Here is a 27,593-nt window from a genome sequence, read left to right as displayed (position 1 = left end):
GCCCCTACCTCACTCAGCCTGAAATATAAGATCTTAGCCAGGATTTTATAATGTGGAAAGGGGAGGGGGGGCGTGGCCTGATGCCGAACTAGGAGGACGTGCGCCGCGGAGCTCCCGGGACCCGGCACCCTATCACCCTTCCTAGGCAGCCATCCTCCACCTGTACCCCCTCCAGCCTGTTCCCCGGTGCCGCGGATACCTGCCCTCGCACTCCGGTGCCGGTATCGCGGAGGTTTCCGGCTCCGTGCGGTCCCCCCGCACTCCAGCTCCTGCAGCCTCCCACGTGCCCCGCGCGGCGGCGGGACCATAGCCGCCCGACATAGCGGCTACACATCGGTGGGTGAGGGAAACCCCCCCCCCCCCCGCCTCTGGACATACGGAGCCACCGACCCACTTGTAGGATCGCGGCAGCGCTCCAGCCAGCCCTGCAGCCTGCCGGAGGCGCCATTCTACTGGACTCCCCTGCGCTGCCTGAGGCCTAGGCGCGCAGGGTTAACCTCTCCCTTGCCGGACTGCAGCCAGGAGTAAGGTAGGGAAGTAATTCCCCTGCTGCTGCCCACCTCTCACCTGGGGACCCCAAGCTATACAGCCCAGCTGGCACTGAGCCCTCCATACTCCCAGTGATCCCCTGCCCGGGTTCTGTTTTATATTAACCCTTGCAGTGCCATTGCAATTTCCCGCGTGGGCCCTGATTCTATTTCTGCTAATTACTGGACGCTAGGCTCCTTGATTGTCTATCACTGGCCCTCTCTGCCCAGACGCCATGGGTAGCCGGAGGAAGACGGCTAAATTGCTCAAAGCAGCGTCCGGGGTGTCTGCGCCTCCATCGGATGATGAATCCGTCCATGAAGATCCTCCATTCCAGTCCCTGGAACCCCTGGATGCGCAGGATTGCTCCACATCCCAAGCCGTTCTTGCACAGATACAGTAGAACGCTGCCAAAAAGTTGGGGAGATTCTCCCGCACACAGCCCTGCTCTCCTCAGGGGTCCCCAAACTCCTCTCCCTCCCTCTTTGAAGGCTCCCAGAGCCCGCCACAGCTTGTAAGCTATGAAGAGGGCGCTGATCCGTCTGACGCTGCCACTGAGCTGGACCGCAAATTTGCAGAGGTGCTGGCGGCCATTAACGGATGCCAATCCAAACTGGTCACCAAGGTGGATGAGCTGCGACAGGACTTTGTTCTTTTAAGACACGATGTCCATAAAGCTAAAGAGCGGATCACTGAAACTGAACGCAGAATATCTGAGGTGGAAGATGTCCAGAGGCCTATGCCGACACAGATCAGAGAGCTTCAGCGCCAAATGTCTGCATCCATCGACAGAGCGGACGACCTCGAAAACCGCCTGCGACGGAACAACGTCAGAGTGGTTGGCCTCCCTGAAAAAGTGGAAGGGTCTGACCCTGTATCCTTTTTTGAAAATTGGCTCAAAAATTTGCTTCCTGCAGATACCTTCTCCCCGTTCTTCACAGTGGAAAGGGCCCATTGTGTGCCATCCCGCCCTGGCCCTCCAGGGGGCAATCCAAGACCCTTCCTGGCCCGGTTGCTGCACTTTAGGGACAGGGACTCTATCCTCAGGGCTGTCCGTACCAAGGGAGAAATTCTCTATGCCAACAGCAGAGTGTCCTTCTACCCTGATTTCTCTGCATCCGTCAGGAAACACTGAGGTCCGTGCCCGTCTCCGTGACAAGGGGTATAAATACTCCATTATGTACCCTTCCAAGCTCCGAATTGTGGACGGACAGAAGACTCGATTCTTCACCTGCCCAACCGAAGCACTTCACTGGGCTGATGCAGCTCCACGGGCTCCCGCTGCAAGGCCCGCACCTCCTGAGTGACTGGACTCATATATCCTTTTATCTGATGAGCTATGACATTGCTGGACTTAGTCCTGTATTGATGCTTAGGGGTCCTAAATCATTGCTCTAATTTTCTAATATTGCTTTACATTGGGGTGCACGCCTCGTATATGGTGCCCCATAACTGATGTGCTATCTCTTTTGGTCAATTTGGCCTGTGCGCCACATATGGCACTTATTTCTCTTTCCCCTCCCCTTCCCCTTCTTTGTACCTACTCCCCCCCCTCCCCTATCCTCTTACCGCTCCCCTCTACATATTACTCTTCCCTTATCCCCTCCTTTGCTCTCTTTAAACATGGCTGCCTAAATACCTCCTGTTTATATATACTCTGAGGGTTAGGGGTCCCGGGACAAATGGTGTAGGTTTGTCTTGAGTTAGGGACCACTGTTCTACTCTTTGATTGTTATTGGGTATAGGTCTGCACTACTGCTGTTAGGGTGTTAGACAGGGGGTTTGTATTCTTGGGATTGTTAGTACAGTTCTGGTTATATTTGTTATGCTCACTGTTGTCTGTCTGTCTATGTCTCTGTGGTATGAAAGGATGAATGCTTGGTTGCTCACGTCTCCTTCCCCACACCCCTTTCCCTTCCGCTAAGATGTCTTCACTTAAGGTAATGAGTTGGAATGTGAGGGGACTCAACTCCAAATTCAAGAGGGCCCTGATGTTAGACGTCATTAAGCGTCAGGCCCCTCACATTGTATGTATCCAAGAGACACACCTTACGGGTCAGAAGGTCCTCTCTCTGAAGCGGGCCTGGGTGGCTAGAGGTTATCATTCCTCCTACTCTGTCTACGCCAGGGGAGTATCCATACTCATATCCAAAGCGCTTCCCATAGAGGTCATACAGGTAGCACCGGATCACTTTGGCCGGTACGTAGTCATACATTGTGCCTTGTGGGGCTTTACTTTCACTATAGTGTCGGTCTATGTCCCACCTCCCTTTGACCCAGCTGTATTGCACCTAATCTCCAGTAAACTTGCTTCTATGCCTCCTAGTCCGATCCTCTGCATTGGTGACTTCAATGCAGTCCCTAATCCCTCCCTGGATCGCACAAGCGGCCTAGACACAGGCTCGGTCCGTCTGAATGAGTGGCTCACTTCTCTAGACCTCGCCGATGTTTGGCGTAGTAAACACCCTCAAGAGAGAGAATATTCATTCTATTCCTCTGTGCACAAGAGCTTCTCTAGGATTGATCTGGCCTTTGTCTCCCCTGATATGATGCAGCACGTTGATCAAGTATCCTATTGCCCGCGCAGTGCATCAGACCACTCCGCCTTGCTCATTAGTCTCCTTATAGGCCCCCCCAGCGACTCCCGCTTATGGCGCCTGCACCCGGCCTGGCTCCTATCCCCAGCGGTCCAGAGTACTGTTAGGGCAGCGCACAGCGAGTTCTGGGATGTACACTCAACTCATCCCGATCCTCTTCTAGTCTGGGACTCGTACAAGTCCTCAGTGCGGGGAGCATTCAAGTCTGGGGTAGCTGGCCATAGGAAGTCCTTAAATGCGCAGGAGGAAAGGCTGACGGCTGTACTGGTGACCGCAGAAAAGGAGTATCTAGAGAAACCTACTCCGGGGAATAAAAAGACTTGGGCTCAGGCGCAGAGGAACCATCTAGCTGTAGTGAGGGAGCGCACCAGCAAGCGCCTGCAAGCCAGGGAAGCGTCCATCTTTGAATTCGGAGATAAAAATGGGAAGCTGCTTGCATATCTCTCGCGGGCTGAACGTCCGTGTGCTTCCGTTCCCTCTATCCTTGACAGTAGCGGAGCCTTGATAACAGAACCCCGGGCCATAAACATGGTTTTCCACGAATTCTACTCTTCTCTTTACAGCTCCAGATTGTCCGCCTCTTCCGTCGTGATTTCCAGATTCCTTGACAGTCTTCCACTTTGGAGGCTCACACCGGCACAGTCATCGGAGCTTGATGCCCCGCTCTCGGCGGAGGAGGTGGAACTGGCCATCCAATCGTTGCCCCCCGGTAAGACACCTGGACTTGACGGACTGGGAGGTGAGTGGTATAGGGATAACTGTGAGACTCTGGTCCCCCATCTCCTTAGCCTGTACTCCGATGCGCTCGACAGTGGTTCCCTCCCTGATTCTATGCGAGAGGCCCTTATTGTAGTTCTTCCTAAGCCTGGCAAGGATCCCCTGCTTCCTGACTCGTACCGCCCAATTTCCCTCCTAAACTCAGATGTTAAAATACTAGCAAAAATTCTGGCAACAAGGCTTAACAAAGTAATATTATCCTTGGTTCACCCGGACCAGACAGGCTTTATGCCAGGGAGGGGAACTGACATAAATATACAAAGACTACACCTGAACATAGCAGAGGCAGAGCGGTCTCCAGACCCTGGGTTTATATTATCCTTAGACAATTGTAAGGCATTTGATTCTGTGGAGTGGCCCTATTTGTGGACCCTCTTGCCCAGGCTGGGTATTGGCCCTCGCTTCACAGCACTTGTTAGGTTATTGTATAACGACCCTAAGGCTAGGGTAAGGACCAATCTTAATATCTCACCTACTCTCCCTATGGCCAGGGGCACTAGACAGGGTTGCCCATTATCTCCCCTCCTCTTCGCACTTGCCATTGAGCCCCTAGCTGTGGCGATCCGTCACTCTGATAGCATTAAGGGCATTGCTAGAGGTTCTATCATTGAAAAGGTATCTCTCTATGCTGATGATACACTTGTATACCTTGGGGATGTGGGCCCCTCTCTGGAATCCCTTCTGTCCCTGATAGAATGCTATGGGGGGTTCTCAGGTCTCCGGGTTAACTGGGACAAATCGGCCCTCTTTCCCTTATCAGATATAGGGGTACACTCCCTCCCCGTCCCAGTCCAGGTGGTGTCCACCTTTAAATATCTGGGAGTCCAGGTGTCACGCAAGGTCCAGGCATATACGGAGTTAAACATCACACCCCTGATAGCTGCAACGGAATCGCGCCTTAAAGCCTGGTCCACTCTCCCCTTGTCCCTATACGGGCGTATTAATATATTCAAAATGATCTTCCTCCCCAAATTTCTATACCTTTTCCATGCCTGTCCTATACTGCTTCCTAAGAGCTTGTTTAAACGCTTAGACGGCATTCTCAGGTCCTTCTACTGGCAGAGTAGTGCCCCACGATTCAGTTTAGCGCTGCTTCAGGCTCCCAAGGCTAGGGGTGGACTGGCTGCCCCGGATCTGTATCTTTATTACCTGGCGTCCCAGCTAGTATATGCCCAGTGGTGGATAGATATAGACATGGGTAATGCAGCTACTGCACTGGCTGGTGCCCTGGTTGGTTCCTACGAGGCCCTTACAAACCTGCTGTACAGGTATAAGTCTCCATCTGATACCCCACTTCCCCTACGTACGGTAGCGGTGTGCTGGCGTAGGGCGCAATCCCTGGTAGACACAGGCAGCTCTCCCCCTCTCTCGCCTAGGACTCCATTGTGGCTCAATCCGTGGCTTTCTCACTTCCTCTCCCTCCCGGGCTGGACAATGTGGGGGGCGGCGGGGGTGAAATTTGTAGGCCAGCTATTATCTCCGGAAGCAGAATTACTCAGCTTCAACGAGATAAGGGAGAGACATACGGTACTCAATACGGCTAGCTTCCATTACACGCAACTGCGACACGCATTCAAAGCCCAATTCGGCTCCTTCAGCCTGACAGTGAAATTCTCCAAACTAGAGACTCTGATGAGTACCCCGGACCTCCCTAAGCCACTCACTCAGTGCTATGCTCTCCTACAAGAGCAAAAGTCCAGACCGTTTGATAGAGCCTGTGAACGCTGGAGACAGGATATCCCGGACCTGTCAGATGATGACTGGAGGGAGGTTGAACTGTCCTACTTCACATCTGTAGTGAGTGCGAGGGACTTCCTGATCCAATCTAAATTCCTCCATCGAGTATATTTCACCCCTGCTAGACTATTCCGCATGGGAGCAATGCCCAATGACCTTTGCTTTCGCTGTCAGGCTGAAGTCTGCATTGTGTCTGGTCCTGCCCTAGGGTCCATGTCTTCTGGTCCGAAGTGCTGGAGTTCCTAAATCTACACTTTGATTTCCCACGTTTACTGTCTCCCTCTGTGTGTCTCCTCGGTATCATAAATGAAGTCATCAATGGCCACTATGACAAAATTTTCTTTAGGTTTGTCATATACTACGCCCGTAAAGTGGTGGTGATGACCTGGAAGGACCAGGAGCCCCCTCCATTAAAAAGATGGATATTTCTTATTAACAGCGTCATTCCCCACTACCGGTCCCTGTATGCCAACAGGAAGTGTCCCCAGAAGCATCTGGTCCAGATGGTGCGCGACTCCCCATACTGCCCTATAATCACATGTGATATATACTCCTCTCCATAATGAAGGAGACTGAGCGTGCTGGTATGTGTGTGTGTGTGTGACTGATTGTCTATGTGTCAATAGTTATTTGTGTTGTATCAAGATGTCTGGTTACATTATCTGCTGTCACTTATCGCGATATATCCCTTAGTTAATATTGGAACGCAATAAGATCCTGTTCGTTACCACGGATGCTATTCAATTATTCTGTATTGTGGGGAAGAAAGTATGTAACGGACAATCTTGTTCTTTGGTTTTGTTTATTGTAATTGTTAAAAAAAAATTTCCCAAAATTTGCAAAAATAAATACTTTTAAAATGTGGAAAGGGGAAGTGAATAGTTGAAGGGGGAGTCTACAGGGGTTAGGTAGAATGAAATCATGTGCTATATGATTAGTTGATATAAAAGAGAATATATTTAGGAACCAAATGAGATATACCTTGGGGATATATATTTCGTGAAGGTATATAATATAAGGAACAAAGGTCTCATAGTGGAATTATTGTGCATTTTTAAGATGTATTTGTAATTTTATGGTGTTGTGAATGATATAAAAGGGGCAGGACATGAGACGCCAGCAACGCCCCGGAAGAAGCTGTGTAGGTGAAACCCAGGGTCAGGTGGACATGTGTGACTGGCTTCCTGCTTATGTCTAGATATGCGCATTTTTACAAATGTTTTGTGAGTATATTTTTTAATAAAATTTGAAACTACAAAGAATATACTACACTATCCGTACGCGTATTTCTTCTAGTGAAATTGTCTTAAAGAGAGATGGCAATGAAGGAGGATTAGGAAACGCGATGGAGTTGGTCTGAATGGTGACCTATTCTTGTGAGAAACCTGTGGAGACGTGCAATACTCATTGAAAAAGATTGATGCGTCAAGCAATATATACCGTGTTGGATTCATAAAGAAATTATAAAGGATTGTTGGAGCTCCGGTCAGAGTAATTTTTCTCTTTCTTTTGTTTTAGTTGTGGGACTGTTTGTGGACCGGTCCTGAGCCGTTGTTAGCTCCTAGGAGCCAAGTGTGCAACACATTACGATTGATTTTATAATCTGTATTAAGCAGAAACAATGGCCGCTAGTTCTTTCAGGTCTCCCTTCTTTGCTAAGAGAACAAGTACAGAATTATACTGGGAGGGAAGAAGTTTCCCAACACACAGACAGTCATTGCAGACCTGCGTCAGGTCCGGAGTCAGCAAGTCCCTGAACTCTTTGTAGAATTCACTAGTGATGGTCTCACTAGTGAATTCATGGCTCTTCATGGCTTTTAAGGAGTCAATGCTCCTCTTCACCTCATCCTCTGTTATTGGCTCAGCCATACTGTCGGCCTGTACTGGGTCTAGTTTTGGCAATCACACTATTCAGATAGCTCTGGATGTTATCACTGCTCATCTGACAACCTCTGAAGAGATCTTCATAATCTTCTAATGACTGCTCTACTCAGACTGCTCCAGCCCATTCTCATCTAATAAGGCCGTCATCAGCTTCTTACTGACCCTGTTTTTACAGGCAATAAAAGGGTCTGGGTTGTGAGCCTCCCAATTATCAAACTAGCTTTCTGCTTTGAGGCGATTGTACTGCTGCTGTCTCATCCTCTGCTTCACCTGATGGACACTTTCACTGTCCACGCTCTCACCACTATTCATCCTGTTGTACAGGCGGCTGAGCTGTAGTCTGAGGGCAGAGTATCTCATGTACTCCACACTACTCCTGGCAGTACCCAGAATAAAATTCTTGATGTCACCTTTCATACACTCCCACCACTCTGCCGTACCATCAAACATACACTGGGTGGTCTTTCGGTCATTATAGAAGGTGGTAAATGACTCCTTAAACTCCAGGTCCTGGAAGAGCGAGCTGTTAGCCTTCCAGTATCCCCTACCACAAACCACAGCAGAGTTCAGCTTCAGGGACACACTTACCATACAATGGTCAGAGAACTCCATGGGGGCGATTTTATACTGAAAGGTTCTCATACCCCTCTTTGTGTATACCCTGTCTATGCAGGTGGCATTCCCACCCTTATGATTAGTGTAGGTTGTGCGCTTACAATGTTGATTATAAGGGTCCACTAAATGGGCCTGCTGTACTATATTATTAAGGAAGGTCTCATCATATCTCAAGCTCTTGTGACTACTGGAGCGATCTAAGTTACAGGAGACGCTATTAAATTCACCACACATCATAAACACTTTAGATGTAAAGCAATATGGCTTGATACTCTGAAACAACTCCCTTCTATCCTTCCTAGTCTGAGGAGCATATACATTCACAACTCTATAATGTACAGTGTCCAAGATAAAGTCCAGCATTAGGCAGCGGCCGGGGCAGATCTCCAGGACTCGCTCCACCTGATTGTCCATATCAGTGAAGACAACTCCCACACCAGAAGGATGGCCCATGTCTCCAGTCTCTCTTGGCTGCATACACCTGGGCATTACTCTTCAGGTAAGTCTCCTGTAAGAAGAAGATGATAGACCTCTCCTCAGCCAGAGGGTGGTAGATGGCCTGCCGCCGGCTACTGGTCCTTACACCGTTCACATTAATAGAGCTGATCACTCAGGTCACTTAGTTTTCAGGTTTTTCTTCCTCCCGCTGCTGTGACCATTAGTTCCCCATCTTTTGGTGGAAATTGGGGGATCAGGTTCATCTTCCTGAAGTTCCTCGACAGAGATGAGTGGAGGGGTTTGATCCATCGCTGCGGTCTCCTCCTCCTCTCCCAGTGCACTATAATGCCCGGTTGTTATGGCCAGCACTGGCGCCTCTACTGGTCCTAACTGCTGTGCAGCCTGCTCTCCACTCACTGGAGCTGTGCACAGCTGAGGGTTTGGTACAGGTGTCCACTCCTGACTGCTGTGCCACCTGCTCTCCACTTACTTGAACTGTGCACAGCTGAGGGTTTGGTACAGTGTTCGCTGCAGTCTGTGAAGATGGCTGCTGTGATAATGGTGTTTCACTCACAGCACTGAGCGAGATCTCACTAACAAAGTCTTTACAAGGGGAACTCTCAGGGTCACACATAGGAGAGACATTCCCCTCAGCCATAGTGCACACTGTGTCTGCTGGAGATAACCCTGCATTACCAGGATCACATGCAGTGTCCATCTTTAGCGACTCCTTCACCCTACATGATACAGGCACAAGGTTTCCCTACTCGACAATGTTGTACACAGTCTCATAATCAATGTCCCTCTCTCCAATAATGTCCTTCCTATGTACAGTCTGAGCTCTGGCCGCTCTCTGCTTCTCCATTGCCCAACTTTCTACTTTAGGTACAGACTTGTATCTGGATTCAGTCTCTCTTTTAATAAAATTAATTCACGTGTCAGGTTATCCAAGCGCTCACATTTTATTAACTTTTCTTTTGGGTCAGTCTCATTCTTAATATCATCTCTTAATCTGCTTATTTGCATCTCCATCTTAAATACAACCTCCTTAGAAACACTTGAGCTCAATCCAGAAATACAACAAACTTCACTTGACTCACCAGCCACCATTACATCTCCTCCATGCTGCAGGCCGCACTCCAGGCTCTGGGCTTTCCCAGGGTCCTCTGCCCAGCTACCCTCTCCTCCTCCTGGGTCAGAGGCCATGCCTCCACCCTGCAGGGAGCTCACACAGACACGTCTATCCTCTCCTATGGACAAGAATAGAACTACTATAATACTGCCCCCCTATGTACAAGAATATAACTACTATAATACCGTCTACTATGTATAAGCATATAACTACTATAATACTGTCTCATATGTACAAGAATATAACTACTATAATGCTGCCCCTATGTACAGGAATATAACTACTATAATGCTGCCCCCTAAGTCAAAGAATATAACTACTATAATACTGCTCCCCTATGTACAGGAATATAACTACTATAATACTGCCTCTATGTACAAGAATATAACTACTATAATGCTGGCCCCTATGTTCAAGAATATGACTATAATGTTCAAAAAAAAAAAGTTAGGATAGTGTTTGCTCACCCCTGGGTCAGTTGAGGTAGATGCATGCCGTGCAACGATGGCGAAAGTCCAGTCCGGTCCCAGAGACACAAGGTACAATGGAGAAATTGAGGACAGTCCATCAGCATCAGGCAGGAAAAAGTTAAAACGTAGCAATTTTATTTAAGACATGGTTAACCCCTATGGGATTCAGCCTCTTTTGGCCTTAAGGACGCGGCCCCATTTTTCAAATCTGGCCTGTGTCACTATAAGTGGTTATAGCTCTGGAACGTTATGAGATATCCAGGGGATTTTGAGATTGTACTTCAAATTAGTTTAAAAATTTGGATGAAATCTTTTGCGTTTAGTTATGAAAAAAAAAAATTTGGCAAAAATTTGGAAAAATTCTTTATTTTCAACATTCTAAAATCTCTACTTTTGATGCAGATAGTCTGGTGACAGATGACCTTGGTGACAATTGGATTTTAAAAATGTTAGGTTGTCATAAGAATCAGGATTAACAATAAAGCTTCATTACATACACCTTTGATAACTGTGATAGCTGATTATTGTAGCATAGGACTAAAGTACAGAGAATTACTAAAATCCATCTGTAACTAGGGGTCGTATGTAAGTCAGGTGTTCTTAAGTAGGGGACTGCCTGTAAAAAGTAATTTGGCAAAAATGCTGTTAATTTTAGCATCACTGTCTTTCATATGCATAAATTTTGTATTTTTGACTCACAAATCTGTTTAAGGTCCTATTTTTTTGCGAGAAGGATTGTTCTTTTTAGTGGTCTTATCTTAGAGTTCATAACATTTTTATATCACTTTTTGGAGCATTTTTTTTTTTTTTTTAACGGGGTTCGCTTTGCGGATCTAATAACGATTCTGTTTTATTATGCAGATTGTTACGGACACAGGGATACCAAATATGTGGGAGTTTTGTGTATTTTATTCAATTGTACTGAATAAAAACTAATTTGGAGAAAATCTTGTTCATTTTAGCAATACCATCTTTTCATATGCATAACTTTTTTATTTTTCGGCTGACAAATCTGGTTAGGGCTTATTTTTTGCGAGAACAGTTGTTCTTTTTAGTGTGCTTATTTTAGAGTGCATAACATTTTTTAAATCACTTTTTAGAGCATTTTTTATAGGGTATTAATTAAAAATTATCTTTTTTTCTGAACGTTTTTGCGTTTTTTCTCTGGCGTTTACCGTGCGGGTCCAGCAATGATTCTGTTTTATTATACAGATTGTTACGGACGGCAATACCAAATATGCGGGGTATTTTTTATACTTTATGGGAAAGTGACATTTTAGGGGCTTATATTTTAATGTATTTATTTTTTATTTATTCTAATGTGTTAATGTGAAGGATACCGCGACGTTCCGGACCCCTGAAGGGTACGTAAGGTCACTCAGTTATCCTTTTACAGACACTCCCAGAACGCACGGGTTCTGAGAGGCGCAGGAAGTGATTTAAAGTTGTCCACACAACTTCCGGATATGGCACAACCCTAAATCAAATCCCGGAATGGCTATAAGATCCCTCTCACTAGCCGCAGTGAGACAGAATATTATCAGCCTTATGCTGCCACCAGTTCTCCTTGAATATAAGCCCGGTCCGTAACGTGATTATATAGGGTGAGGAACCAACCCGGTAGCATGTATATAAGCGAGAAACCCGGACGTAAGATTCGTGATCGAGATAAAAGAGCAACACAGATTAGATTTTATATTTAATTGCCTTAAGGGCACACTAGACAATACAGTACACACAATAGATATATACAGTAAACAGAGTACAAATTACATGGGTAGCACTACAAGTCTAAGCAGTTCTGTAAGTTAGTTACCTTGTGTGTGGCCTAATGGGGATGGATAGTCCACACTTTTAGATCCTCCCTGCGCTTGGTTGATGTTAAAGTTTCCCCCAGTTGAAAAGACAAAGACCCCTTCAGTGGTGCCTGATTATATCAGGTGTGGACACACCTCTGTCCACCCTAAGGAGGGGTCAATGGTCACTCCTACCTGGTATTACATCCAGAGTCCTGGAGAAGCCACAGCTACCCAATGGGAAGGTCCTGGGGTCATGGTTCTGGTATCATTGGATCCGGGTGAATCCCAGGATCGCATTGATACCAAACCTGACCCAGTGCTATGGTCCTATCCAGAGATATTGATATCTCTGGAATGGAGTATCCTAGAGCTACGAACCATGAATTGTTATGAATTCCTGAGATTACCCAATCCAAAAATGTATTTGGTGTTCTGGTGAGACGGACCATAACTTCATAACTGCCTCTATTCAACCTGGTGATTTGAGAGTTTTAATGGCTCTTTGTTTGAGACTTGGGAGGCGAGGGGGGGTGATGCCTGGAGTCGGTTTGTCTGCATAGGTCTTTGAAGCTCGCGCATGCTCAGACCGTTTGCAGTCAGACCCCTTCCAGGGAGATCGGGCAGCTCAGGGGCACATAGCAGTCCTCGGAGCTGCCCAGAAGAGGATCGGATCCCCCGGTAAGTGGCGCGGGGGATCCGATCCATAGCGCAAACACCCTTGTAAGGATGCCGGTTCCGATCGCGGGTGTTTGCGCAGGCTGTCAGCTGTGATAGACAGCTGACAGCCGCTGCTTCTGGTGCCGGCTCCGTTCGCGAGCCAGTGCCAGAAGCAGTGCGTTATAGCACGTCCTTGTGCGCATAGCATGTAGCCCCGGGGACGTACTATAATGTCCTTGTGCGCCTAGGGGTTAAAATCCAAAGTCCATGGAACAAAGAAAGGAAAAGTTGACGCATTTCGGAACACAGAGGTCCTTATTCATACCTATACCGCATGGAAGGAGGAAACTGAAATATAAGAACAAAGGGGAGGAAGTACGTGGGGTACGACAACCACTCCCTGTACACAGGTGAAATGCAGGTAATTGAAACTAGCAAAGTCAGCAGAAGTTACCATAGTAACAAGTAAAATTCAAAACAGATAGTATTGCAAAACAATAAATAAACCAAACAAGTGAATAATATGTAATCAAACATGTTCATTAGTAGAACAATTTTTTGATTGAGGCCGAGCGGATGTTGTGTATCCAATAACAGACAATACAACTGTATCGCAGTATATGGCATTTCTGCACAGTATACGTTACAATGAGCCACTGGCTCATTGTAACGAATATGCAGAAGCTATTCAGTTGACATGGCAACCGATCGCCGATGGCGTTCAGGGGAGCGACGATCGGAGGTAACATGGTAGCGCCCATGCGCCGCCATGCTTTCGGTGCCCCGGGTGACTTTGCAGCAAAGCCCATCTCTGTATGAAGAGGGCTCAGCCCGTGAGCCCTCTTCATACACCCTTCATAGCTCTGTGGCGGATATATCCGTCACAGAGCGTGAAAGGGTTAACCCTATCACCGCAAACTCAACTGAAAATGCTCATCTAACCGATACAACCACCAAGAATATTGCCAGAGAATTGGAAAAAGCTATGACAAATCGACTCAGAGTCTGGCGGGACTCTACTACCCTACAGAATTACAAAGATAAAAATATGATTCCCCGCGGCCTTCATATTCGCAAGGTTCCCACCACACCATATGACGAGGACTTCATGCTTAGATGGAACAAAATTTTATCTAATTGTTCGTTCCAACTCATGGATATGATCATACTACAGGAACAGTTAGGCCCCTTCCACACTTGCATTTTTCACGTGAGCGTTCTGCGCATGCTTTTGACGTGCTGAACTTGCATTGCACTCTGACTCATTGTAATCAATGGGCTTTTTCACACTCGCATTTTTTTTCACGCACACACACGCGCCTTTTTTAACGCGCATTTAAATCTCGACATGCTCTACTTTTGCAAGTGAAAAATGCACCATACAAGTCTATGGAGATGCATCAAAAACACTTTGCACATTATCTGCGCGTGAAAAAGACATTGAAATTGCATTGAAAATGCGCGTGAAAAACTGTGACACTGAACAAACTCTGACTGAAAACTGATTGAACTCTGATACAAAGGGGCAAATTTACTTACCCGGTCCATTCGCGTTCCAGCGGCGGCTTCTCCGCTCTGGATTCGGGTCCGGCCGGGATTTAATAAGGTAGTTCTTCCGCCGTCCACCAGGTGGCGCTGCTGCGCTGAAAGTAAACTCATCGCGCCGGAATGCACCGAGCTGGACCAGGTGAAGGTAAGCGGTCCTTATGCGACACATTTTCGGTTTTTAAATGCGGCGGTTTTTCCGAATACGTCGGGTTTTCGTTCGGCCACGCCCCCCGATTTCCGTCGCGCGCATGCCAGCGCCGATGCGCCACAATCCGATCGCGTGCGCCAAAATCCCGGGGCAATTTAAGTACAAGCGGCGCAAAACGGAAATATTCGGGTAACACGTCGGGAAAACGCGAATCGGGCCCTTAATAAATGACCCCCAAAATGTCAGTTTTTCACTGACCAAACCCTGATCGCACCCTGATCAAACTCTGACGCAAATAATGCGCGTGAAAAGGACTCAGGACAGAGCTCTATCTTTTCTATAGCAATTGATGTGTGAAAAACGCATTGCACTTGCATTGCATGTGTCTCAGAGTGCAATGCGTTTTTTATGCGTCTCCATAGACTTGTATGGTGGGTTTTTCATGCGGGTGACTTGCAAAAGTAGAGCATGTGTGGATTTGAACGCGCGTTAAAAAAAATGTGCATAAAAAAATGCAAGTCTGAAAAAGCTCATTGATTACAATGGGTCAGAGTGCAATGCAAGTTATGCGCGTCAAAAACACACGCAGAACACGCGCGTGAAAACCGCAAATGTGGAAGGGGCCCTTAACCCCTTCCCGACATTTGACGTACTATTACTGCATGGCGGGAGGTGCGTTCCCGCAAAATGCGGTAATAGTACGTCATGCTTCTGGCGCCGGCTCCAGAACAGAGCCTGCGCCAGAAGCTGCGGGTGCTGGCTATATATTATAGCCGACACCCGCCTCTAACACCCGCGATCGGAGATTTCTCCGATCGCGGGTGTTAACCCCTGACACGCCGCGGTCGCGCTGACCGCGGCGTGCTAGGGGCATTTGAGAAGAATCGGACCCCCCCCCCCCGCGGCGCTTACCGGGGGGGTCCGCTGCTCCGATCGCAGCCCCGGGACTGCCGGTGCCCGGGGCTGCGCGATCCTCTTCTGTGAGCCGGGTCCGTGCCTTCTGGCAGGACCCGGCTGTAACACACTGAGCATGCGCAGCATTCTCAGTGTGTTACATTACACAGTGTAATACATCTGTATTACACTGTGTAATGTGAAGAAGAGCTTGAACAAGTGATCAGTGGATCACTTGTTCAAGCTAACCTGTAAAAGTTAATTAAAAATGTTAAAAACACTACATAAAATAATTTTTTAATAAAAAGAATTAATTAAATAAAGTTAAAGTCCCCTAAACACAAATATTCCCTATACACATGCAATAAAGTGGAAAAAAACACAAAATCGCCAAAAAAACCCACATATTTGGTATCGCCGCGTCCGTAACAATCCGTACAATAACTCAGAAACATTATTGGACCCGCTCGGTGAACGCCGTAAAAACAAAACCCGTAAAACACGCCAAAAATGTACATTTTTCATAAAATCTCTACACAAAAATGTTCTAAAAAGTGCTCAAAAAAAGTTATGTGCACCAAAATGGTACCACTGAAAAGAACAACTCAACTCGTAAAAAATAAGCCCAAAACTAGCTCTGTCAACCAAAAAATATTAAAGTTACGTCTCCGAAAAGATGGCGATGCAAAAACAAATGAGATTTCCTCTATATTAGTTTTTATCCAGTAAAATTGTAAAAATAAATGAAAAACTGTATAAATGAGGTATCACCATAATCGTAATCACCTATAGAATAAAGATAATATAGTATTTTTAGTGTACGGTGTACGACCCCCAAAAAATATGAAAAAAAAACAAAATTGACAATTTTCTTTTCACCCATACATTCAAGAGTTAATAAAATCTCATCAATAAGCTAATGACCCACGAAAATGAATTATTTGTAAAGTGCATCTCATGTCGCAAAAAATAAGCCCTTATATGTCCAAATTGCCAAAATAATAAAGATTGTATAGCCAATAAAAAGTGACAATGCATAATCTGCTCTGAATGGCGCAGCTTCCCTTCGATGCCCTGGCTTGTGCCCATACAGCAGGTTACCACCACATATGGGGTATTGTTATACGCGGGAGGGATTGGGTATCAAATTTTGTGGAGCGTTTTGGTATTTTATCCACTGAGAATTTGTACATTTTTTGAAAAACACATTCATTTAGCCAAAAAAGTTTACTTTCAAAATTGTATCCGATTTTGTTTTAACCCCTGTAAAACAATTAAAGGGTTAATAAACTTCATAAAAGTTGTTTTACGTACGTTGAGGGGTGTAGTTTCTATAATGTGGTAATTTATGGGGTTTTACTTTTATTTAGGCCTCTCAAAGTGATTTAAAACCTGAGCGGGTCCCTCAATAGCAGATTTTGCGTTTTTTATGAAAATGTGAAAAATCGCACCTAACGTTCAAAGGCCCATAACATCCTACAAATATAAGAGGATGACTAAAAAACCATGTCCACATAAATTAGACATTTAGTGAATGTTCGTTATTACATTTTTTTGCGGTTATGACTATGTATGGAAAAAGTAGAACATTTTGAAGTTCGAAAATCAAGAATTTTTCCAAATTTTCACCAAACATCTGATTTTCTCATAAATAAATGCAAAATATAACACCAAAATTTTTCAACTAACATAAGAGCGTCACGAGAAAACAATTTTAAAATCACTTGTATATGTTAAAGCGTTCCGAAATTATAACCATTTATAGTGACACAGGGCAGATTTGAAAAAATGGGCTGTCAGGAAGGTGAAAAGTGGCTTCAGCGTTAAGGGGTTAATATTGATGGACACACAAACTAATATCAACAAACTATGCAATGCATCATTTCTGAAGGAGACACTAAAGAAAATTCAAACTTATCTTGATAACCAAGAAACCCAGATAATCGAAACAAAAAAAAAAAATAAATTCCACCGAGAATTTAAAAATAAAGTGCATAATAAAGTCTATACTAAAGAACACAGAAGATCTCGTTCTGCACCACCGCATATACGTAATAGATCTCGACAAAGGGGGCACCATCCCCATACTCGATAAAGAGCTTTATCGCTCTCAAGCACACAGCATGCTAAACAAATGTGAAACTTACCGCAAGCTTCCCTCGGATCCTTCTGAAAAGATTAAATCGGAGATGTCCACACTAATTCAAGAAGGATTTAATTTAGGCTTCTTAGACAAATGACAAGCTGAATATCTTTTTCCTGAAAGTCCGCTTTGTGCCCAAAACCCACAAAGCAGGTTTTCCACCATCCTTTCGCGCCATCGTATCCTGTACTAACTCTCTTCTAGAACCCCATGGCACCTGGCTTGATGACTTATTACAGCCTCCTGTTAATAAACTTCCTGGGTTCATCAGAGATACAAAAGCAGTTCTTGCCCCAATGGAACACGTACCTTGGATGTTGGATGGAAGGCAACACCTGGCTCTCCTGCAATGTCACCTCTCTTTACACATCTATTTCTCACCATCTTGCGTGTAGAGCGATGGCATACCACATGCGGAAGTACAGTACCTACTCATCGGGACTACAAGATTACATCTGTCTCGTATTGTCCTTCCTATTGCATCATAATTTTTTTTTTCTTGTTTTGTGATTCTTTTTATTTACAGGTTTCCGGTTGTCCCATGGGGGAATGTTTTTCCCCATCCCTGGCCAACCTATACATGGCCCTTTGGGAGGAATGTTTTCTATTTGATTTTCATAACCCTTTTTCTGTCCCACCAGCCCCCCAGTATACAGCCAGCCTGCCCCCCCCCCAGTATACAGCTAGCCTACCCCCCCAAGAATACAGCGTCCTCCCAGTATACAGCCTGCCTGCCCCCCATCAGGATACAGCCCGCCTGACCACTCTGTATACAGACAGCCCCCCCTCAGTATACAGCCGACGTCATATTTTGAGCGCAACCAGCGCACAGAGCTGTTACTGCTGGCAGCATTGGATAAAGTAGCGGAGCATCTGAAAGGTGAGTACATGGTTTATTGTTTTCAGACGGGTCCCACCACAAGCCCCGCAGCAGCCCCACAGCAGTCGACCCTTCGGGATTTCTGTACCCACTGTATGGTGATTAGAATGTAGGAAGTAAAATTGTATATGTGCATGGTCGTGAAAGGTGTTCAACTGTGAATTAAAAACCCTGAAAATCGCATGTGGTGTTTAGTGCGTTTCATTTTAATTTTGGTGTTGCTGCTGTGTCAGCTGGATAAACTAATAATAAAGCTTTATTTATATAGCGCCAACATATTCTGCAGTGCTGTACAAATCATAGGGTACGCGTACAAGTAAAATAATACATTACAGAGTACATAGTCATACGAGTTAGTGCCCTGCTCAGAAGAGCTTGGTCTATGGTCTATTAGATAGTGGTGCCTTTGGCTCTATGAACTGCAGGTGTCAGTGACTAAGAGGTTAATGGCTGTAACGTTAGCGTTAGCTCTTGGGAATAATTTGATGGCAGGTTTATCCTGAGGTGACATACAGGCGCTTCTGATGGGAATTCATATAATTACATCTCCTTCCTGGTACCTTCTATGACATGTGGCCCGAGCGTGGGAAACGCTATAATGAAATGACACACGAGTCTGTACAAGAGGCTAAAGTACCTGCCGCACTGGAGTGACAGTTTCCCCCCCCCCCCCCGCCTGTCAGAGATAGATGCGTGTGGCAGGTGAGTGACGCCGCTGCCCCCTGACAGAATACGTGCTTTAGTAGTTGGGCACTCGCACCCCTCCCGGATCACGGCACTTTCCAGTGTTATCGCTGGGTCTCGGCTTTGCTTCTCACGTCTTCTGAAGCAATTATCTACAGTAATGTGTACTGGGGGGATGCACGACAACTACGGCTCTTGACCAATTTTGTCGTCAACGCACTAACTGTACCAACTAGAAATGCGCTGCTAGTTCTGTATTACATACATGTTATTTAGCCTGGCACATGAGGTTAGAGTCAGAAAACAAAAACACAGCAAGTTCACCATGAAAAGTTCTTCAGGTTGTGTGAACATAACTGATATGTTACGCGCCCCCTGGACTCGTCCGGCGCTGACTGACTTCGCGCTCCTATGGGGTGGGCGCGGTTTACGTTGAAGGCGTGGTCTAAGGTGTTGATACGCGGAATTACCAATCAACTGTCGGGTTCCCAGGTCTCTGAGCTCCTCTTGTTGTCTGGGGAAGTATTTGGACGAAACCACCAATCGTCTCCTGTACTTCAGTAGTGGGCGTGGCTTTGATGCTGTGGATGCGCGGAGTTGTCGTTGACCAGACTTTCCTCACAGTTGTTTGATGGATTGCGGATGGCGCTGAGCAGGGAGAGCCAGGTCAGTGACGCCTCGTGTAGAACACGTCGCGGTTGCTGTGTGTGTAATACATAACTTGGGGTTGCATGTGCTTCTGTGGTTAGTCAGTAGCATGAGTGGATAAAGCTGGGCGGTACGAACAGTTAGCCTACAGTGTAATGTAGTTGTGGTAGACTTAAGTATTACTGAATCTCTACATGTACTTGGTGTACACAGAGCGGTAGTCACAAACCCATCCTAATTGCCTCTCCTATATGGCTGCTTAGACAGGTTTACTATGGACCCGTGTTCTGCCTCAGGCTGTCTACAAGTTATGTCCTATGCATTATGTTTACATTGCATGTGATTGTACTCTTACTAAATGCAGTGATCATCTCCTATGTGTATGCCAGATATTGTGCTTCCTTCATATGGCTGTGTTTTTTTATCTAGTTATGCTTGTGTATGGGTAAATGTATGTGTTGCGATTAAATGTGATTAAAACAGCATCAGAAAGAAAATGATCAAAATCAGATTTGTGATGCGACTTTGACACATCACAACATGTGAATATGTATAGGGCTTACACTGATGGATAGATGTATACATCTACTTCTATAGGGATATCTCTGCTAACCAACAACATCCAGGTTTTAGGTTTTGTCTTTGGCTCTAGAAAATAATAGTACTTGCTGTTTTGGAGTTTTTAAAAGTAGAAACCTTATGGGCATGCTTATTCTGCATGAATCCTTATAATAGCATTTCAAAAGGTACTAATTGCATAAATCTGTAATTTTTGTACTGGTTTCCATTAGTGATCTATATGTCTCTTAGAATACTGTATTGAGGGGGGTGCTCCATTATGATGGCTTCTAAAACTTACAAAAGTGTTTATGGATCCCTGTGAGATGTCCGAGGTTTCCCTTTATGTGGAAAAATAAGCTTATTCACACTGCATATAACATAATTCTTATCTGTATTTTTCTGCTGGTACACCTTCTTGCATTGCTGTCCTACTTCTGCTGTTATTCCTTGGCTAAAGGCAAGGGGTCCCTGCATTTTCTGTTATTGGGAAGAGGTGTGTTTTTTGTGGGGGTTTCCTTCAGCATCTATTACTGGTAAGCAAGTTGGGATAGCCTATACTACTACTAGCTTTGGGGAAAATAATAGTAATCTCTATATCAATAGCGTCATCAAATTCTGCAGTGCTTCACTAGTGGGAAAAAGACAACCATGTAACCTTGAGTGTAGGACCTTGCATGCGGGGTAAATATGGGGTGTTGATGTTATGATTTGACTATAAAATGGGGCAGTACTAGAATAAAGGAAGCAGTTCTGCTGCTTTTAGTATTGGGGTTAAGGTTGCATCCAGCTTCTACTCCAGGTTTTCCAGGAGAAAAGTGGAAAGATACTGTGCTACTACAAGGAAAGGAGCTCTTGAATGTGGTAGGGACACACATCCTTGGTGCAGAGGTGAAGCATAAAGACTTACCATTATACTGTCCTTCCATTTAGAATCTGATGTAAGTTTATAGGAGAAAAGTGCTTACCAAAAGTTTCACTGGTGACTTGTCTTTACAGTGTATACTGAGCTCAATCTTTCTGAACATGTATTTTAACCTTTTATTCTATGGGGCCAGCTGAATAAAGCACATGCTTGACCACAAACATGGCTAATAACACCTAATGGGGACATACATATTGCAGAAGAAGGTACTGTTTGTAGGTTTTTGAAGGGTTAGTGTGGTGACATGTTCACTTTAAATGTACTGCAACTCTAAACTCTATTTCCGAGGGTGTCTACGTAGGTCTAGTTGGTCATATTAAAACTTCAAATATTTTACAGCTGGGCACCTGCTCTTAAAGGGACATTGTCAACATCGTATACTCTACTAAACTACCAGCACATCTGTATTCCATTTTTTATTTGAAATCTTGCCTGTTTACCTATAAAATAATCACATCCAGTGTTATATGCAAATGAGCTAAAAGGAGCTGAAGAGAACCTGAGCTGAGACTTTTTGAGAGGCTGAAGGGGGAGTGCCACTTCAGATTCTTGGGCTCATAGGACCTGGAACCATGCTTTAGGTGTCATAATAAAAATATTTATCTAATCTTTGAGGTCACTTTGACTCTGTGAACAACAGAACTAAACATGCAGGCAAATAGAAACATAGTTGGAAATGCAAGCTGCAGATGAAAATCAAATTCCCATGTTCTTCTTTAAATGCCTGCATCTCTGGTTTTGACGCTTACACTACAATAAACCTGATCTTATGTTCGACACCAGTATGTGTGACAATACAACCATCTTAGTCAATACTTGATTCTTATCAGCTCATTTTCATATGAATTTGGAGATGATTTTTGAAATGGGTAAACGGGTCAGATATTACAAAAGAGGGAATTCTAGAAAGATCATTTTATACCAAACCTGAGGGAGCTAGTAGATTCATGGGGTAAAAAAACCCCCAAAGGTCAATATTTGAAGGCAGGTAGGAGGAAGGAAAAACTCGTACTTACCTCTCCGCATGTTGACCATCATCTCCACTGTGCTTCTTTTTATTATTATATTATAATCAATGGTGGATCCACATATACGGATATGGGTCCCAGGCCCTATATGAAGGTCATAGTGTTGCACATGGGCCAGAAGAGGAGAAGACGGGGAGAAGAAGCTGAAGTTGAGTATAGTGGATTTTTTTTCAATTGTGGACATTTATGTAAAAGGATGGGCCCTGCTGTTAGCATTTCATTAAAGGGGGGCTCTGCTGTGGACATTTTATATATGGGCGGCTGTTTCTGCTGTGACCATTTCATTAGAGGTAGGCTCTGCTGTTGCCATTTCTTTAAAGGGTGTGCTTTGCTGTGAACATTTGATTAACAGGGGTGTTCAGCTGTAGACATTGCATAAACAGGGGTTCTCTGCTGTGGACATTTCTGTAAAGGGGGCTCTGCTGTAGACATTTCTGTAAAGGGGGCTCTGCTGTAGACATTTCTGTAAAGGGGGCTCTGCTGTAGACATTTCTGTAAAGGGGGCTCTGCTGTAGACATTTCTGTAAAGGGGGCTCTGCTGTAGACATTTTATAAAAGAGTGGCCAGAATGTGCTTTTGTGATGTTGTTAGGTGGAGGAGATGAGGCCTTGGAGCATGAGGTTGGTTTGGACCCTGTGGTTGACCTAGTCATGTGAACAGCCCATGGGACACTTAATCCACCACTGATTATAATGATTTATGCATAGAGCACCATTAATTGCATGGTGCAGTACAATCAGTAAGGGATTCACATACATTACATAAAGACAAGAACAAATGCAAGTGCAAATACAAAACTACAGTGATCAGGAAACAAGTGGAAGGAGGACCCTGCCCTTGAGGGCTCCCAAACAATATGGAAGGGTAGTTGAAGACACAAGGTAAGGGAGCAGTGCAGTTATTGCATGTTGTAGGCGATCTGCAACAGGTGGGTTTTCAAATTATGCGTTAACCCCTTAACGCTCTGCGCCGTAGCTCTACGGCGCAGAGGTATAAGGGATGTATGAAGAGGGCTCACGGGCTGAGTCCTCTTCATACAGAGGTGGGGGTTTTTGCATTTTGCACAAAACCCCCACCGCTAATAACCGCGGTCGGTGCCTGCACCGATCGCGGCTATTAACCCCCTAAACGCCGCCGGCAAAGTCGCCGGCGGCGTTTAAAAGACGGCGGCGCGCGGGCGCCGCCATCTTTTTTTCGATCGCCACGCCCCCGAACGTCATCGGGGGGCGGCGATCGGTTGCCATGGTAGCCTCGTGTCTTCTTTTGACACGAGGCTATCTGGCAGCTGCATATTCGTTACAATGAGCCAGTGGCTCATTGTAATGAATGTGCTGCAAAAATGCCATATATTGCAATACTGTAGTATTGCAGTATATGGTAGGAGCGATCTAACCATCTAGGGTTAATGTACCCTAGATGGTCTAAAAGATAGTGGAAAAAAAAAGAAAAAAAAAAGTTTAAAAAATAAAAAAAATCAATAAAATATTAAAAGTTCAAATCACCCCCCTTTCCCTAGAACGGATATAAAACATAACAAACAGTAAAAATCACAAACATATTAGGTATCGCCGCGTCCCAAAATGCCCGATCTATCAAAATATAAAAACGGTTACGGCCGGCGGTGACCTCCGAGGCGGGAAATGGCGCCCAAATGTCCGAAATGCGACTTTTACACCTTTTTACATAACATAAAAAATGAAATAAAAAATGATCAAAATGTCGCACAGACCTCAAAATGGTAGCAATGAAAACGTCGCCTCATTTCGCAAAAAATGACCCCTCACACATCTCCGTGCGCCAAAGTATGAAAAAGTTATTAGCGTCAGAAGATGGCAAAAAAAAATTTTTCTTTTTTGTACACATTCGTTTAATTTTTGAAAATGTATTAAAACACAATAAAACCTATATAAATTTGGTATCACCGCGATCGCACCGAACCAAAGAATAAAGTAGGCGTGTTATTTGGAGCGAAGAGTGAAAGTCGTAAAAACTGAGCCCACAAGAACGTGACGCACGTGCGGTTTTTTTTCAATTTTTCCACATTTGGAATTTTTTTTCAGCTTCGCAGTACACGGCATGTTAAAATAAATAACATTGCGGGAAAGTAAAATTCGTTACGCACAAAATAAGCCCTCACACAGGTCTGTACACGGAAAAATGAAAAAGTTAGGGATTTTTGAAGTTGGAGAGCGAGAAATGAGGCGAAAAACCCTCCGTCCTTAAGGGGTTAAGGATTGGAAAGTTGGGGACAGTCTGACACATTTTGATAGAGAGTTCCATGGTATGGGAACTGCTCGGGGAACCGAGGCGGCTCAGAATAAGGACCCAGACGTGGCTGCCTTACGTGACACGCCTTGCAGCTTCGGCTCCATAGGTGGCCAGACCAGCAGCACACATGATAGTGGTGAGTGCCAGTGTACATCCCCCGTTAGCGATTATGGAGATGGAGAGCGCAACACGCGGACCCTCAGACTCACCAGTAACCAAGATGGCTGACGCACGTGGTGCGCCCGCACAGTCACCAACAGAGGATGTGGGTGAAGCAGCCCCCGCTCCGGAAACAACGAGGGAGGCATCCGGGCAGCCACATCAGCACTGGGAGCTCGGTGGGAGGCTGCCAGGGAGGCACCACTTCCCCCCTTAATATGCAGGCCGATACATAGGCGGGCCTAGCCACCCGGCACCTACGCCTTGCAGCAAGCCCACAGTTACAAGGCCTTCTTTAGGCCCTTTTCCTTCCCGTGGTGGGAGAACTGGGACTGAGCTTCAATGGCCCACGACGGGGGATGCATGGCATAATGTGTCATCGGCATCAGCCTCCCCCTGGCACGGGCTTCATTCTCCATTCCTATACCCCACTCAAAACCCATGCCACATGGGTTCACCTTCTCCACAGTTCTTCAGCCCAAAGGACTCTTCACAGTACAACCTGTATCCACAAGCTGTATATACTCCACAACAAGCTGCTCTGTTCTCCCAGGCACTGGAGGGACTGGCTGAACTACGCACCGTCAAGGCTCACTTAAAAGCGATTCCCACAAAGGAAGATAGGGAGTGTTATGTGGCACGCCTGGAGCAATCTTATAGCGCAGAGATTACTGTACTGCGTGAAGAAGTTCAACAGGTGACCAATCAAGAGATGGTCTCAGAGACTGCATTAAGCGACAGGGTGACTACCCAGAAGGCAGTCCTTTCTACCCACTCCTACCAACTCCAATACTTAGCAGACCAGCTCGACAATGCCGAGAATAGGGGTAGGCGTAGCAACATCAGTGTAAGAGGCCTGCCAGAGTCTATGGAGTCTTCCAAGCTCCACGGCTCAAGGTCAGGGGAGCCGGCAACACCTACAAAATCCGACATCCCATCGATGTCCCTCCCATGGCAGCCGCCCTTAACCTTCCTGCAATGGATATACCTTATTGGCCGTTTCTCCCGACGCCTGGTAACTCGATGAATCCACCTCCACCCGGACAGAGAGCAGTGAGTGTGTCTGGCGGTTGGAGACGGCGCTGACTGCGATGGGATGCTCCCCAGAGTGAACTCTTGGATCCAGATTATTTGAAAAATTTGGTTTTGCTTTCCTGTGTATCCTTTTCTGACGTAACAGTTATTCAAATTCATAGTATTATGTGATTATCATACCTTTGTCTTCCTGTTATTAGTTTTTTAGATAGCTGGTTTGACAATGTTTCACTTATCCTATACAATGATCATACACGGCGGCCCGGGAGCCTCCTCTCTGGTTAGACCGCCTCCCACTTGGGGATTTGCACCCGGCTGGGTCATGTGCGTGCTTATAGTTACCCCATAATCGTTAATAGGCTTTGACTGAGGCCCCAGACATTTCTCATCCCCTACTATTTCTTCGCCGCAAGGCGCTACTGTTCTATTCGCTTCTCCCTGCTCTTGGCTATCTTATTTGGTTTTTCCTCCTGCCCCCGCCTCATCTCCTGCTCCGGTCAGCTCCCTGTGCATTTCTACCCTTGTGTTCTTCCCTGGTGTTTCTTCCCACAGTTTATTACCCCACCCCTCACAAACTTAAATACCCTACACGCAAGGTAGAGCGTTGTCCGCCTTCTCCCCATAGCGACTGTGAAGTTTGGATCTCTGAACGTGTGGGGTCTAAATGTACCCCAGAAAAGATCCCAAATTCTTTATGGCATGCATAGTCAGCGTGTTAAAATCTTATTCTTGCAGGTGATGTATTTTAAAACTGGTCACTTCCAGATGCAAAGGGATTCCGTAGCTCTAACCCTGATTCTCGTTTTAAGGGCGTGTCTATTGCTATTCACTGATTTCTCCCTCATGTTGTCCTGGGTGAGCAGTTGGACGAAACGGGCAGATATGCTTTTGTCAAATTACCGATATTTGACCAGATATTTACTCTAGCCAACCTGTATCTACCTAATCTTGCCCCAATCTCAGTGTGCAGGAGCATACTAAATGAGCTGTCGGTGTTCTCGGAGGGGATGCTGGTGCTGGCTGGGGAATTAAGGTGGATCAATAGGACGTGAGGATAGCCCTTTTAAGGGCTAATACTCACGTCCCCGCAATGTTTTGAAAACTTTTATTGCCCCAATATTAAAATTTTCTTATGCGGCTACTGGGGCGTGGAGTAGCCGCATCTGAGGTCACACGAGGCGGCTACTCCACGCCCCGGTAGCCTCTTTTCTCCTCCTACCAAAAATCTTCGGCGCGCCCTCGTCCGGCACATCTGCTGTCTGCGCATGCCTGCGCCTGCGCGGTCACTGCTACGGAGTCGGAGCTGCACAGCCGCGGGCCTGCTGTTCTGCGCATGCACAGACAGCAGATGTGCCGGACGAGGGCCGAAGATTTTTGGTAGGAGGAGAAAAGAGGCTACCGGGGCGTGGAGTAGCCGCCTCGTGTAACCTCAGATGCGGCTACTCCACGCCCCAGTAGCCGCATAAGAAAATTTTAATATTGGGGCAATAAAAGTTTTCAAATCATTGCGGGGACGTGAGGATTAGCCCTTAAAAGGGCTATCCTCACGTCCTATTGATCCACCTACCACCCGATCTATCTTTATAGGTAGATTTGTGGTGGTATGTGCCCTTTAAATCACCCCTTAGACGCCAAACACTATACCTCCTTGGAGAGGAGCCATGTCTTATTCGGACCGATGAGCGCACTTAAAAGTCTCCAATTAGTAGACGTCTGGCGGATCTTATTACTTCCCAGTACATGACTCATATTGTCATACAAACTTCTTCCTTCTCCAGCACAGGGCACTGACCTGGGAGCCAACAGCCACTATCAGGCAACATTGTCCTATCAGACCACGCCCCAATCTACATGTCAGTCACTATCCCCTCTGTTGCCAGATGACTACATCTAAATGATTATTTGCTAAGAGATGCCCTTTTTGTACAGGACATCAAACATTCCGCCCACACCGATCTCCACCCGGAAGTTCTCCCAATGAAGTGGGAAGCCCTTAAATGCGAACTCCGTAGCCGATTCACAGAACACGGGGTCAGACTGA

At 45.9% G+C, this 27,593-nt stretch overlaps 2 protein-coding genes across 8 annotated transcripts in view; one reads left to right on the top strand and one right to left on the bottom strand.

Annotated features, from left to right (window-relative positions):
* WRN (WRN RecQ like helicase) overlaps nucleotides 1-19,587 on the bottom strand; it is a 261,779-nt gene extending 242,192 nt beyond the window's left edge. For 4 of the 5 annotated variants that reach the window (XM_072114009.1, XM_072114011.1, XM_072114013.1 and 1 more), the window contains exon 1: nucleotides 19,256-19,587. The gene's annotated coding sequence lies outside the window, so the exon portion shown is untranslated. Of the gene's footprint in view, nucleotides 1-9,676; nucleotides 9,827-19,255 lie in introns of all 5 variants that reach the window. The other variant, XM_072114010.1, reaches the window with a different exon arrangement.
* The window catches only part of TEX15 (testis expressed 15, meiosis and synapsis associated), a 109,763-nt gene continuing 101,095 nt past the window's right edge, over nucleotides 18,926-27,593 (top strand). Inside the window, exon 1 of one of the 3 annotated variants that reach the window (XM_072114003.1) lies at nucleotides 18,926-18,949. In XM_072114003.1, coding sequence (XP_071970104.1) covers nucleotides 18,937-18,949 — 13 coding nt within the window. In that variant the 5' untranslated portion in view covers nucleotides 18,926-18,936. Of the gene's footprint in view, nucleotides 18,950-19,268; nucleotides 19,598-27,593 lie in introns of those variants that run through there. The other 2 variants (XM_072114005.1, XM_072114004.1) reach the window with 2 other exon arrangements.

The sequence above is a fragment of the Engystomops pustulosus genome, chromosome 1, assembly GCF_040894005.1.
Source record: "Engystomops pustulosus chromosome 1, aEngPut4.maternal, whole genome shotgun sequence".
Lineage (NCBI taxonomy): Eukaryota > Metazoa > Chordata > Amphibia > Anura > Leptodactylidae > Engystomops > Engystomops pustulosus.
This window is presented reverse-complemented; position numbering and strand designations above follow the sequence as displayed.